Source organism: Miniopterus natalensis, chromosome 3 (assembly GCF_054644295.1).
Source record: "Miniopterus natalensis isolate mMinNat1 chromosome 3, mMinNat1.hap1, whole genome shotgun sequence".
Lineage (NCBI taxonomy): Eukaryota > Metazoa > Chordata > Mammalia > Chiroptera > Miniopteridae > Miniopterus > Miniopterus natalensis.
In genome coordinates, this window is record NC_142083.1 from 99,385,348 (window position 1) to 99,400,452 (window position 15,105).

At 50.3% G+C, this 15,105-nt stretch overlaps 1 protein-coding gene across 1 annotated transcript; it reads right to left on the reverse strand.

Moving 5' to 3' along the window:
• Positions 1–2,785: 2,785 nt before the first annotated feature.
• On the reverse strand, positions 2,786–14,737 carry ZP2 (zona pellucida glycoprotein 2). Its single transcript, XM_087815229.1, is given in 21 exon segments — positions 2,786–2,908; positions 2,982–3,151; positions 3,942–4,042; positions 4,044–4,074; positions 4,494–4,596; positions 4,652–4,705; positions 6,162–6,256; positions 6,414–6,457; positions 6,459–6,536; positions 6,636–6,720; positions 6,800–6,910; positions 6,913–6,981; positions 8,602–8,611; positions 9,233–9,447; positions 9,525–9,603; positions 10,326–10,490; positions 11,417–11,629; positions 13,119–13,213; positions 13,606–13,668; positions 14,502–14,590; positions 14,679–14,737. Coding segments are annotated over 21 exon segments (2,052 nt in total).
• Positions 14,738–15,105: the final 368 nt, after the last annotated feature.

Genomic DNA, 15,105 nt, shown 5'->3' on the forward strand with positions numbered 1-15,105 from the left:
CTAGTGACATGCCAGGGAAGGAAAGGTCACCCTGGGGGTGATGTCCTAGCCTATGATAGTGGTTTTCTCTAGTTTTGCCCATTGCTAGGCACCTGGGACTTGCCACCCTGGTGACATTCTGTACCTGGCCTACTGTTCTTGCTGTGCTCATGCCTGTCTACCTGCCTGCTCTATCAGGATTACTCTGACATTCCAAAGATATGTTATCATAGATGCAGAAACAATAGACAGGCTTAGTTAAGGTAAAGATTGACCTTTGTCAGGGAAGATACCAGTCTAGGATATGACTACTCACTATGACTACTCACCATAACTACTTTAGTTAAGATGTTTTAATTTCAGACCATCCCACGTGGTTACTTCAGGTCTCTGAGTTTGTAAGGCCCCCATGCAGGCCCTGTTAATCCACACTGCCATGTTGGTGTTTAGATGGCCCCACTGCTGACTGCGCAGCTCATACACCAACGCCCTGGTCACCTCATTGAACACTCACATGCTCCCAAAGGAGGTTTTATTCCATTTACAGGTGTGGAAATAGGCTCAGAGGATGTTCCATCTGTCCAAGGCCACACAATGAGAAAGATGTAAGTGCAGTACCCCAAGTCAGCTCTAGTTCTAGAGCCCCTACCCATTCCATAAAGCTGCCTGAAGCAGCAGAATGGGGCAGGGAGGAAGAGCTCATTAGAGGGGGCCTCCCAAGGCACACAAGTCCTTCCCCACCCCTGCAGCCTCCATTGAGCTGCCCAGTAGAGGGGAATCCCAAATGCCCTTCATCTACCTCCTGGCACCTGGATGAAAATTGCAGCCCATTGCTGCTGCTAAGGGAGATGGCAAACTCTGCTTTGGATGAGGGAGCAGGGTTTTAGGATTCGACCTCACCAACTTCCCACACGGTCCCTCTCGGCTCTGCTGATTAGGCTCCTCCCCCATGTCCCTTCAGAAACCGAGAACCAGGCTCGGATCACCTGCTCATCAATGCTGGTTCCGGGCAACCGTGGCGACAGTGTTCATCCCAGCCGCTGCTCCCGGCAGCATGGCTCTCCTCACAGTGCTGCCTCAGCATCTCTGGCAAATGCAGCAGAACCGAGTCCTGCTGTGGGGCAGCCTTGAGGCCCACATCACCCTGATCCTGTGACTACACAAACAGACCAACTCATGGATGACGCCCAGGGCTCAAGATGCTCATTTGTAAAATGAGCATTTCCAGCAAGTGTTTTTCAAGTTGTGGGTAGTGACCCATTAGAGGGTATATTAGCCTTCTATTTCTGCCATGAAAAACAACAAAAAGTTGGAGGCTTAGCACAGATCACTTTACAGTTCTGGAAGTCGGAGTCCCTTCCGGAGGCTCTAGGGGAGAATCACTTCCTTGCCCTCCCCCCCGTTAGAGGCTGCCCACATTTCTTGGCTTACGGACCACATCACGGTGACTTCTGCCTCCTTTGGGACATCTGCTTCCGACCTTCCTTCCTGTTTTATAAAGACCCTTATGATTGGGCCCACTTGGATAATCTCCCCATGCCAAGACCTTACGCCACATCTGCAAACTATTTGGGGCCATGCAAAGGGAAGACTATTCAGTTTATGGGAATTCGGCTGTGTACATGTTGGGGATGGCATTATTCAGCCTATACACAGGGTCAGAAAGCCACTTAAGGGCCAAAATGTTTTTAAATTCCCATCTTAAAAAGTACAATGCACGCAGTGTGTCTGGTTCTAGTGTGTGACATTAACATGATGCAGCCACACAGAAAAGTCTGAAGCCAAGGCCCTTTCTTGCTGTTTCTTTAGCAGAACGACTCATTCCCTTATAAAGCGACGCCCAAAGAATGACCTTGAGATGACTTGAACTAGTCACCTTACTCTGGAAAGCCCAGACCTCTCACCCAGTGTAAGTACAGCCGTTTCCATTCCCATTTGTGTGAAAGAGTGTGTTAGAAGATAGGGCCGAAGGTTTAATGGTAAAGACCTCTAGTGTCACACGATGACCAAGTATGTCTAATATTCTTCCTTGAGTAGGGTTAGGTTTTGAGAAACCCAAGAGTGTGGCAACTTACAGTTGAGGGTGAAAAGAGTCTACAAAACACTAAAGCGCTGTGTTTCTATTTCCAGGCCCCCACCCCTGCCGTGTACAGAGATTTAAAAGCTTTACAACTTTTTTCTTAGCAAAGTTCTGATTTAGACCCAGAGCTTTCCTAGTTGAAGGATACAAGCGAATTTATTTCTGATTCTTGGAATGTGGCCTCTGTCAGAGCTGCGTGTAGTGTGAAGCAGACAGTGGTCACACGGAGGATGTGTAGCTGCAGCCTCAGGAAGCAGCCGCAGGAGTGGTGACGACCAGGTGTGGGAGTGGACAGCTAGCCCCCAGGCTCAGCGCAGAGGCCGGTGTTCAGCTGGACTCGAGACTAGGAATGCTGTAAGTGCAGCTAAGGGGGCGGGGAGCCTGTAGTACCCCTCCAAAGGGCATTTCTGGTCTTCCTTTGGATTTGGGGCACAGGGGGGAAGGAGCTAAACCCCTTTAAGTTCTCAGGGAACGTTGTCTTCGTATTTGAAGAGCAACCTGAGTTAGAGAACATTTCCTCAGTAGGATGCGAGATTACGCCCTGGGAAGGCCTGGTTTCCCTTCCCTTGCAGAGAAGGGAAATCATGCCAGGGGTTAGCGGTGGCTCCCTGTGTCCCCTCCCCATCTCGTATATATGAAAGGAGTAAAAGGCCTTGGAGCCACCTAAACGCACCCCAGGGGTGGGCTGTCCCTAAGCCCCACTGTTGATGGAATTCTCTGGCACTGTCAGACTTGGGCACGGGGGTCAGAAATCGCGAAGTGACCAGACGCAATGAAGTCATCAGTTTCCGAGCGCACATCCCCGCAGACCAGAACTGCCCGAGGGTCTGGGAAGGCAGCACGTCCACTCTGCAGAGGAACGGAGCGGGAAAGTCCCCGAGCTCCGCCAGCCTTAACGAGGAGCTAGAAGCGAGGGGCTCACTGCCACCACTTCGCTTGAAAGTTCAGTCAGCGATTTAACATCATGGTTCTGTTCTTGTGCAGGCAAAGCTGAGGCCTGGAGCTGCCGCAGCACCTGCTGCGACAACTCAACAGCCATCGATTTGAAGGCAGCATATCCAGCAGCCCCGCGCCCTTTAGGGCCTACAGCGTCTGGGGAAGAAGCAGGCGTCAGGTCTTAAGATCAGATTTAAATCATAAGGGCGAGTTGAAGCCAAAGCCTTACATATGTGGGCTCCCCAGAGAGGGAGTGGGGTTAAGCCTCAAAGGACGCGTCCGGGAACTTGCGACAGGGTATAGCCTTAACCCCTTGAGCCAGCCGCCTCCCCTCCACACTCAGTGTCGTTCCCACTTCCCACTCGCTTTTACTGACCTCAGATCGAATGGCTGAAAAGAACCTTAGAGTCCCAGCCTGGGTCTCACAACATCCTGGCACCAGCAGAAAAGGTTAGCTGTCCCAAGCATGTTGTTAGTTAGGGGTTTAAGACAGCTTCATGTCAAATTCTAGGCCTAAAACTGAGACCATCTGGGGTGGAGATATAAGAGATTAACAGGAATAAGTTGGGTTTGGCAGCAGCAAGGCACATACGTGCCTTCTGACCCCGCAGTCCTGCTTCTGGAAACAGGTCCCGGAGTTCTTGTCTCGCAGGCAGCGCTTGAGAGGCTTCCAATGTGGCATGAGTGACAAAACCGGGAGCAACCTAGGTGGAATTCTAGTTAGCTATTAACTGTGCGGAAGGTCTCTGTTCAGATGTAAGACACAGCTTTAAAAGCAGTTATAGAACCGTAAGGAGAGGACATGAGCCCACTGGGTGCAAAGGGGGTTGGGGGAGGGTACACAGAGACTGAGCAGAACCTACCCCAGGAAACTATCCCTGTCTTTTCTCCTCCTGTTCAGGTTCACAATGAGCACGTGTTATTTATGTTCATAATGAAATTTCACATATAGCCGCGAACTTGAATCCAGGAAGGATGCTGGGCCTTCCATCCATGCCTTGGCCTGAAGAGCCGCCTGACAACAGGAGGATGGGTCCCTGCAAACTGTCTTCTTTCCTCTTCTTCAGTGGTCCCTGTGTCTGGAGACAGGTAATAGAGTTTGAGCTCTGAAATCATGAGCAGTGAGTGGTGAGAGGTGTGTTCTTGGCATTTCTAGGGCAGACTTCCATGGCGTCCCTGCTCTTCTATGCAGTTCCTGCGCTTTCAGGACAGGGCACACACCTTACTGTAAGGACAGGGTGGATCCCAAAGAATTTTAAGTTCTGAATCTACCTAGACTCAGGAGGAGTAACCTTTTAGAGTCACATCTATAAAAGATCAAACTTGTCCGCAGGACTGAGCAAGAGGCCGCCCGTCTCAGGCTCACTCGGACAACTGGGCTAGGGTTTCGTGGGCTCCTAGGACTAGGTAATGAATGAGGCACTCACCCATCTTTAAATTCTGAAACCATGAGGCTTGTTTGGAATAAATTCACAGTAATGAGGACTTGAAATTTTACCTCGCCTGCTTCTCGACGACACTGGGCAAATCACAGGACACAGAGGGGAGTCGGGAGAAAGCTGACGGCAGAGGAGGGCGCCACAGTGGAGGGGGGCCTGGAGCTGGAAGGATTAGGTGGAGCCGAGGCCTGGCCCAGGGGACTTGCTGATTACTCACCAGGCTAGAGCACTGGGCAGCTGGCAGGGAGGCAAAGGCCTTCACGTCAAAGCTCTGGTAGTGAGCAGGATAGCCCCAGAGGAGCAGGCCGCGTGAAAGGTGGTCCTCTGCTGGCCCAGGTTGTACTCACAGCCACGGCTCGTCCCAGGGAGGGTGACAGCCACAGTCACCAAGCCTAACTCAGTGTTTGCCCAGGTTCAGGCACATGCAGCACCTTCAGGACTATTGCTGTACAGTTTACTTAACATATTTCTGACTTGGCCTATCTAACAATATCCGTGAAATCGTGAGTTGTATGTACTAGTTTTTTCCTACTATAAAAATTGTATTAATATGATTTAAGTACCTATTTGTTTGGCAGTTAAACTTAACAAGAGCTACAAGTTTTATATGTGTGTCTTCAGGTGACACTGGCTGAATTCTTCTGACTATTGTGAGTACCTATTATGGCCCAGGCAGTTAACATATGTCAGTGACCAAAAAAGGTAGAGAAGTCCTATCATTTTATACTTTAGATGCTAGCAGAGAGTGAGAGCTATAAAAAAGTAGTGTGTCCTGTACACCAAAAGGTCGCAGATTCGATTCCCAGTCAGGGCACATACCTAGGTTGTGGGTTCAATCCCCAGTTGGGGTGATCACTGGAGGCAACCTATTGATATTTCTCTCTCACATCAATGTTTCTCTCTCTCTAAAAATCAATAAAAACATATTCTCGGATAAAGATTTTAAAAAAGGTAGTGTGTTAGGTGGTAATTGCTAAGAAAAGAAGAGTCAGACCAGGGTAAGGGAGCAGGAGGGTCAGCGTAGACCTCACGGGGAAGGGGACACTTGAACAAGTCCTAATGGGGTGAAGGAATGAGCTGCACACATGCACTGGCTACACGTGGTCCCCGGCAGGACTGTGCCTAGAGGTTAAGAGCCTAGCAACAGGTGACAGCAGCTTCGAGGAAGGGATGGTGCGGTTCTGTCTAGTGCAGACCCCATGGCAGAGCGTGAGTGTTAGCGTAGCCGTAACTCCAGAGCATTGTGGAGGTTGGGTCTAGAGGCAAATGGGCATTCAGATTGTACCATTTTACTAAATATTACTTAGGGCTAGTTGTGTAAGCAGAGAGCTTGGGTTTCTTCCTCATGAAGTGAGCTGGCTGGTGTCTCGTGCAGTGACAAAGTCAAACAGTGCTTGTGGAACACGCAGCACCTGGCACACACTGGGTGCTCAGCAGGTAGATGGAGACCAGAGATCGAGCTCTCTCCAGATGGAGACTATTGGGGCCACACATCTTTGGGGAAGTTCCCATTCTTTTAGATTCAGGGGTAACAGAAAATACAGTCACTCTGTTAGACCAGGGCCTTTGTGACGCAGTGTTCCTCTGGAGCCCGGGAGGACTGCAGTTAAGTGGATTAGCTGGGCCGCTTTATGCGTGGACAGTACCTACCCGTTCATCACAACATGCCACCAGGGCAGAGAGGCCGGGGCCGCGGTGGGCGTGGCCCAGGGCCATCTAAGACCAGCTTGATGTTCAAGACTCACCCCCAGGTAGACGGGATGGCGGCGGTCTCTCACCACAGGGCCGTCCTTGCCCCCGTGAGGCTGCGGGGAGGGATTCCCTGACGTGGACTAGAAACCTCTCAGGGCTCAGGCAGCTGGTGGCTGCGAGGGGAGCGTAGGCAGCACCACCGCTGCACGGGCCCCGCGGCCTCGGGGGGTTCACTTAGGGAGTGTTCTGGGGACACTCAGCAGATTTCTTAGGCTGTGAGGTCCCACCGGGGTGGGACTGTAGGATGAAGGCAAGCGGACCCGGCTTCACCAGCCCACTGGAGGGGAGGACCACCGACAGTGGTGCCTGTCAGCACGTCATCTGTGATGGAACGGCACTTCATGGTCATCCTGTAAGGGTTGTTGGGGTGGGCACGAAGAATTTTAGGTTAAAAAGTCTGCTTGACTTTAACCTGGAGCTTCAAAAGTCAAGTGGCCATTGTGTCACACCGGAATTCACCATCTCTGGAAATGGTGCTTGGAGGCACACCTGCCCAGAGAGCACCTACTTCATTTTCATAGACGACTTTGTCATCTCGGGAATTAGAGAAAGGTTAGGAGAGTTTTTTACCAGTTATCTCAAAGACAAGTCAACTCTTGCTGTCTGCTCCTACTCTCCCGAGGTCCGGTTCCACATCCATTCAGGGGTGTGTGAAACCGCACCAGGCCCCGAGACAGAGCTTCGAAGGTGGGCTTGCAGGATGAGCCCCCCACGCTGAGGGTATGTTGAGAGCTGGGCTTGTCTGGTGGCTGTGGACTTTGACATCCATAAACCCCTCCCGAGTACCCAGCTCACCTGTACTTAGATAGTGGTAATTAGATAGCGGCGACAGTTTAAAGAAATTTGTCTGCACGTGATTATTGTTACCTGCTGACCTTGAAGTGTGATGAAGGAAACGTTTGGGTTTTCACCAGGAGGCACCAGAATGTGTCTTAAGTCTCTGAGAAAAATGCTCAGGAAGACCAACAGCAGAAATCCAATTAGTGCCATTTGCCAACCACACCCAAGGATGGGTGAAGTTAAGAGAAAAAAAAAACCTCATTTTGGTACATCAGCATAAAGCTGATGAATATTCTATTGAGGTCCTCCCTTAAATGCCCAGACTTTAAAACCCCTCAAAAATGAAGGTCCCAGGGTACACCCTCTCCTTCCCAGGAGCACACTCGCCTGCGCCTTTCCCTTCCCCCTTCCCCATCTGCTTCCCCCCAGGCTTGTGTCTCCTAAACTCTAAAGGACTCCAGGAAAGACTTGCAATCAGGGCAGGGTGGGCAGCGGCAGTTCATCCGGGCAAAGCCCCTGAACCTGTCCCCAAGGCCCCCTTTCCTCTGACTTCTTAGTGAGCCAGAGCAGCCCAGCCCAGGCTCACTTCCCCAGCGAATCCCACTCCTGTTCTCCTAGGCCCTTCCTTGTTTTACTGTCCCCAGCTTTAATAAACATCCTCGAAAATTCAAAATAAAAAACACCTTGATAAGTAGCTTGAGTTACAAGGGGAGGCCCCTACGTGCCTGGACAAGAGTGGAGCTGCTCTATACGAACAGAGAGAATTTATCCAAAGGGAGAGGGAGCCAGAGGCATGGAAAGAAGCTCCGTGTGGGGTAAGAAATCCACAAGAAAACCCTGATGAGGAGCTGAAGTGATTTAAGAGTCAGATTATTCGTGACACAAAGTGCAGCGCCTGGTGTCCCTATGTCCCTTCTTTCAGGACTCACAAGCGGTTTGGGGAGAAGTTGAGGAGAAATTAGTTGAACTAATTTTTCCCGTCTGGCTTAACCTGACGAGACTGGTGAGCAGCAGATGCTCGGGCTGGGGGACCCTGCATGAGAGGGAACACCCGTGCCACATTGTTCGAGGAACTGGCAGGAGTTCAGGGAAAGGCTTTTAAACTTTTATTATCCCTCTAGTTACAGTATGAAAGCAATTTTATTTAGATAATAGCTTAGCCTCCTAACAGGAAGGGTCTCCAGGCTGCCACGCATGGAGCACTTACAGTGGGGCCTGCCTGTGTGCGTGCTTTGGAAACAGTCTTGTCCCTAGAGCCCCGTCACAGCAGCTGGGCTCATGTCTCTGATCCGACCCGTCTCGCTTCCTCGAGGTGTAAGCCGCACAGTCTGCACTGTGCACTTTCCCACATGCACAAGGAGGGCAGGGAGACAGGGAGAGCGTGGAAACCGCTGTTTTAAAGGTCTTTACCTGTAGAGGCTGCCCACTCACAGACACTCAGGGTGAACCACCATGGATACTACGTCCCATCAGAAGGAAAACCTCCGCTTAAGTGGAGCTGAGTAGCCCTGGGAGGGCGGGCGCGCTTCTGAGAGCGGAAACCCAAGAGCGCCAGGCCGCAGCCGCAGCCCTGGGGGTGAGCCATGGGGAGGCGGCAGGGTGCCCTGAACACTGCAGGGCACGCTCCAGACTTACCGGGGTTTCCCTTTAAACCAGGACGGGAGCCCTGTCACTGCGTATCAGGATGCTTCCCTCCCGGGAAGCTTATTGCTTTAAACTCAAACCCTCCAGTACCCAGCCCTGCGCGCTCTTTGTACTGGCCACTGAAGCTTGGATTAGCAGCTCAAAGTCCAAAGAACGGGTGCCTGACGTGCCAGGTCCCAGAGGGAGGAAAGGGCTCTGCAAACGCCGTGTCCTGGCGGAGCACACGAGCCAGACCTAAGGTCCTCGGTGCCCCTGGCACGGCTGGAGGCCCCTGGCCTCCGTGAGGGCAGTGTGGGGCCCTCTGCTTGGATCAAGCTGTCCTGTGTCTCATAGGGCCTAGGACATTGGTCGTTAGAAGCCTGGAAGCAGTTTGTGCTGTTCAGTGTGCTGAGAAAACCCTAGGAAAGCTTCCACCCTGGAGGTTAGAGAGGCCTGAGGTTCGCAAGTGAATTTCCGTGACTGGCAAATTCACATATGCAAAGTGATCAGATGAGGCCTCCAGAGTCTGAACCTGTCACCCTGGCACTTGTAACTTACGGACAAGTCAGCCCTCTCAGGGTTACCTGCGAGACCATGTTTCCAGTCAGGCTTCCCAGGCTCAGGGATCGACAAGACAATGTACTTTCACTTTGAGAAGTTTGCTGAAGTGCAGTCTCAGGCCATTTGTTGCTTCTGTAGCAAGCCCGTTCTTAGGCAGCTGGCTCATGGCAATGTTCCTGTTTCCAAAGCTCATGGAGTTTAACCTCCCAGGAAACTCTGGTATGGTGTGAGCCATGCGTGTGGCATTGCAGGCCATGGGACCTGGAAGGAATGACCGACAGGATGTCCATGTCAGCTCTGATTAAGCCCCAGACAGTGTCTTACACAACTGGAGTTGCCCATTCCTAGAGCAAGTGACCCGACATACAAGTCACTTGTGATAATCATGGTCTTTTGTCCAAGAAATACATGGATCAGCTTCAGAGGCACTGAGAAGAGATGACTATTACCTTGCTGGAGGTGGGGGTTCGGGGGGATGACATTTTCAAAGACTGGTTTAATTCAGTTTCTGAACAATGCTACGTATACTCAAGTATTGGGCACTATTTTGGCCCAAGTAGAACTTAGGCATTTTGTCCACCGATTGTTCTGCCAGGTGCTCTAGTTTTAAAAGTTTGTACTTGCTAATATCTGGCGAGCTAGGGTGGCCTGTAGCTGATCATTTCTAGGCAGGTAAAAGCAAAAGCTGCTCTTATTTTATGACAATTTTATGGCATCATCATCCAGAGAGAATGTTTACAAGACTGAGCAATCTTGTTTATACAGGACTGTTCTTGTTCAAATGGCCAGCATTGGAGCACTGGGACACATTAACCCATTTAACAGAGTCTTGACTGTTGGCTCGAAGAGCACCGGTTCCTGCTGTAAGACACAATATGGGACAGCGATAACACAAATAGAACACCTCATTCACAGAAGACTGGAAGTGCTCTCCCTCTATATTACACAGTATATTTAGATCCCTGGGGAAGAGGGAGAACAGGCTGAAGTAAGGACCCCTCTCTTGTTCACCACTGTAACGTTGGTACACGGTGCAGTGCTTGGCACACAGTAAGCACTGAGACACCTGCTGAGGGAGTTGTATGCTCAGTTACTCTGAAGACATGGTTGAGATCATGCTTGGCTTTAAAAATATTGGTCTCTGCCTGGATGGTGCTACAAAAAGTCACACCCACTGTGTAGTGAGTCACTCCAGTGGCATTGAATGACACTTGCATGGTCATCTTGTAGTTGTCAATCAGGACCTTATATCCTTGTGTCATGGCCTCCAGAAGGGTCAGAGTTCGGGCTCTCGCGCCATCACCAACCCCAGTGCTCCATCCCACCTGATGCTGGAGAGCCTAAAGTCAACAGTTTCATTTAGAGGGCTGGTACTCCCCTTAACCCCAAGACGATTGTCATCTAATATTTTAATCAGGATTGAAGTTATGCTACCTTTAATATAGGAAAAAAAAGTTTACTTAGGTCTGTAAGTTAAAAAATTACTTTCATAACATACTTTCGTCAGCCATGCCAGGAAGAGCCTGAAAGGTAAGCTGGAAGGGAAAAAAAAGTGATGTGAGGCTTTGATTTGGAGGCAAGTTTCTAAATCATGCTACTGACAGTGTATGGAAGCCCCAGAGCAGCTCTGTGTGGTTCCCCACCAGGGGCCTGGGTGTGGACGTGGAGGACAAGCTCAGGGCCAGATGTGAGTCCCAGCGGCGCCCTCAGACACCCCTCGCCCCTCAGCGCTTCGGGTACTGAACGGCAGCAGGGCCATCTAGGCTCCCTTCCAGCTGTAAGGGCAGACACTAGGTTCTTTAATGCACAGCTTTTTACTAGATCCACAGGAATTGGTATTAGCTCAGGCCATGCAGTTCCATTATTGTTATAATACAGTACGAATATCTCTTCTATTTCTCCATTGTTGAAATTAGCTATATTAGACTATAAAATCCATGAGCGGGTGACTGGGCTGTTTTGCTCACTGACTGTCTCCTATCATAGGGCACAGGGCCTGGCATGTGAAAGGTATTCAGTTTGTCAAAAGAATATTAATGTGACTGTAGCTACCAATTAAGTCCTTTCCGTTGCCAGGCGTGGTGTGCCAAGCACTGTATATATCCTCTCAGTCCATTTTTAGAGACACCTACAAGGGAAGTGTTCTTTTCTCCCACTTTGGGCTTGGAAACAAAGACTCAGTGTGTTCAAGATATCAACCCAAAGCCACAGAGCCAATAAGTAGTGACTACAGGATCGGAATTCTGATGCTGCCCCCGAGCCCCACTGCGTAGACCACAGTTCCCTGCAGGGGCCGTAGGAGAAGCAGTCGGCCTGCCTCACCCACAGACGTGAAACCCTTCGCGCACAGGGTGGGTCCTGGGTGCTCACGGGCTCCTCTGGCTTTCACAGCTGGGCAGTTGATCTGGTACACGGAAGCCTTGCGTCCTATAGCAGCACTGTCGTCCCTGAAGCTGATGGTCACCTGGTGCTGACCAAGCTGTGTGCAAATAAATGGTCGGGAAATGCTGGGGCCTCGGTGGGAAAGGTGGTTCCAGAATGCCGTCTGACCCTGCCCAGTGGGCCCAGCACTGCCCCCTTGGGGAGGGCCCTCGATCCTGTACCAGGAGACTGCAGCCGGCCCTCAGACAGCCAGAGGAACTCATACACTTGAACTTCAGCAATTGGAGTTCAGTTCTTATTTTCTTCTTCTACGTACCCTATGTCCGAGTAGCATGGTCCTGGCTGGTTTGAGGCCTCTACCAAGTCATCCAAATACTGAGCGTCAGTGTAGCACAGCAGCCACAGTGCTGGGAGGAGACATCTTCGAATATTTCCCCTGCCTTAAGGAACTCAGTCGAAAGCGGGGGTCAGACAACCTTTTTCTGTTAAATGTTAGTATGTATTTTATGCTTTGTAGGCCACATATAATTTTCGATAATGTATTTTTTAAAACTCTTTAAAAACATAAAAGCCATTCTTAGCTCGAGGACCATCCCACACACACGTACACAAACCCCGTGGGCTGGACGTGGCCATCCACAGGTTGTAGTTTGCAGACCCCTGGTGTAAAGGAATGCAGCCCTAAACTTTCTAAAGTTGGGAAGCAAACATTTTAATTACTGGGGCTCTTCACTGTGGAATCAGGTGAAGTGGCCTGCTACACATGCAGATTTCTAGGATGCACCCCAGACCTACGTCATCAACTAAAGAAGGCTAAGTCTGTACTTCCCATTCCCCGGGTGATTCTTTTCACACTCCAGTTTGAGAACTGCTTGGAGAGGTTGCTTTTACTGCTCCTAATAACCTTCATTGGGAAGTACTGTTGCCTGGAAACAGAGAAACCCTATTGCTCAGCTGCAGCTTGCTTTCCAACACTTGTTTTGACAGCATAGAGGGTCTCTTTGCCAGCATCACAATGGCCTCCCATTTCCCACGGGGGTTACAGATCAAAGGAGCTCATGTTTGAGCATTTGTTGTAGCTAGGTGCTCCTCAAAGCATTTCATCTGCATTACAACATTAATTTTTAGATACTGTATGGAGAAGGCACCATAACCTTATTTTCCAGTGGGCAAGCAGAGGCTTAGAAAGGTTAGCTAACTTGCCCAAGGTCACACCCAGAGAGTGGCAGAGTCAGGACTCAAGCCCAAGGTCTCAACTCCAGGACCTGAGTTGATAATTCTGGGGGGGCGGTCACGGTGTCACCCTATTCCATGTAGGCTGTTTAGCAGCATCCTTGCCTTGTATCCACTAGATGCCATTACCAGCTTCCTCCCTCTCTAGTTTTGATAACCAAGAATGTCTCGAAAATGTCTCTAAACATTGTCAAGTGTCTTCCAGGTAGACAAAACCAAAAACAAACAAAAACTAGTCACCCCTGGTTGAGAACCACTGTTCTAGGCCAAAGCTTATACCCTTAACCAGAAGGTTAGTATCAGTAACTACTAGGTTCCTACTTCCCAAATCACCCCTCAAAGCAATTACTTACCACTCTCCTGGTACAGTTTTCATACAGGGCCCATAGGATGAGCTTTTCTGGGTCCAGGACATAAGGGCAATTCAGCATTTCAAGACCAAGGGGATCTACAGAAGCCAGAGAAATTTAGAGAGGGATGGCCTAGAAGTGCATTTCAGTGACAGAGTCAACCAAAGCTGCAGAGCCAAGACTGCCAATCCATTTCTAAGGCACTTTAATTACTTCATTTTTATTGTTCCAACTGAGTGATAGGAACTGAGCTTTGAGAGATACCGTGATTTGCAACTAAAAATTTCCCTGGAGATTCTGAGATAAGAGAAAGACAAGGTCTTCCACTCTTGGTGGCATCAAGCAAATCAAGGGCCCCTTTGGCATCATGGGAACTGGATACCAGTTGCTCCAGAGTTTGTGGACTCTGCTTACCAGAAAAATGGGACTGGCCTGGAGCCAAGGGCTTTCTGCTAAGTAAGGTTAAGATAAAAATATACACATTACCTACCCATCGCAGATGCGTGCCATTTCATGATGCCAAGATTGCTTGAAAACTCCACTATCATTCTATCTTCACAACAAATGACAGTGTCTGAAGAGCGTAGAAAGCATTTGGGGCCTCTGAACCAGAGGAGCGTGATTCCCACAGAATTACATGGAGGAACCTCTCCTCTCCAACAGGAATCAAGGAAGGATGCCAGTTGGAAGAGGCAGAGCTTGTTCCCCTACCCTCAGAGGGTCACACATTAGTGGGAAAGACCTAACTACAAAAGGAGAGTGTCAATTAAGCACCAGGGCTTTCCCAAGCTCCCCAGGGATCAGCCTGGGGGAGGGAGGGTGTGTGTGTGAACCTGGCTGAACCTTAGACAGTGATGCTCACGGAGGTGGGGTCTATATGTCTGGGAACTGGAGAACAAAAGCTTTGTCTAAAAGATTCTTCAATTTGAAGTTTTATAGAAGGCCCTGGGCGGGCTCCAGGACTGTCTTAAGGCGAATTCTGCCTATACCCTGCCAGGCTGCATCCTGCACTCGTTGAAAGCCCTGCAAACTCCTTATTCCAGCGGAACAGCTCCGCTTTTGTCTGACCCTGATGTTTCCCTGAGGCGTGAGTTTGTGTTTGAAGACTGCAGCTTTCACGGAGGGGGTCTCACGTTGTGGTTTGTGTTCTTTGGATGCATAAGGCTTGGGGGGAGGGGGGTTAGGCAATGCAGATGTCTTTGCAAGCTCTTTCGTTTCTATGGCAAGCCACAGGTAAGCAATGGAAAAATCTAGTAACTTGCTCCGGGTAGCGAAGGGGGTGATGGAGACGCCCCAACCGGTGATTGTGCTCCTGGCGATCTAGCCCCCTTCGCTGCCACCTGCTTGAGAGATGCTAAGGGCATGTCCCTCACCTAAGAGGCATACCTAAGAAGGAAGAAATCCCTGACTGAGTGACATCTATTGAGTTCACAGAAGTCACAAGAGATAACAATAGAGAAAGTGGCCTGTAGGTGCTAGAGGGGGGTGGAAGAGAGAGTTAAGAAATGAACATAACCACTCAAGGCCATTGTGTCCCCTCCCTCTACCCCGAGAATTACTCACCTCCTGTCCGTCCTGAACCAGCCTGAAGGACTCCCACCATCTCTCCGCCAGCGCACCATGGCCGAAGGCACCGCCAGATGAACCAGGTGGAGGGGTGCACCGCTCTGTGCTTTCAGAGCAGGAGGCTGGATGGGACCCTGCCTACTCCGCACTGGAGACCCCTGAATCTTCTCCAGCCCTCCCAGCTGAGAGGAGGCTTTGGGAAGGGAGAGGCTTTCTAGCCCGCCCTGCCCTACCTCTGCCCTCAGGCATTCCGCCAGCTGCTCTGCAGGCCACCCAGGAAACCACAGCTCCCTGAAAAGGGCTCGGTGAATGGGTGAGTGAATTGGTGTTTTTCTCTATAACAGTGGGGAAAATCAGTATCGAGTAGAATAGGGTGATGGGCCCTATTGAGGAAAGAACATCTCCTTTTCACATCAGCTTTAAG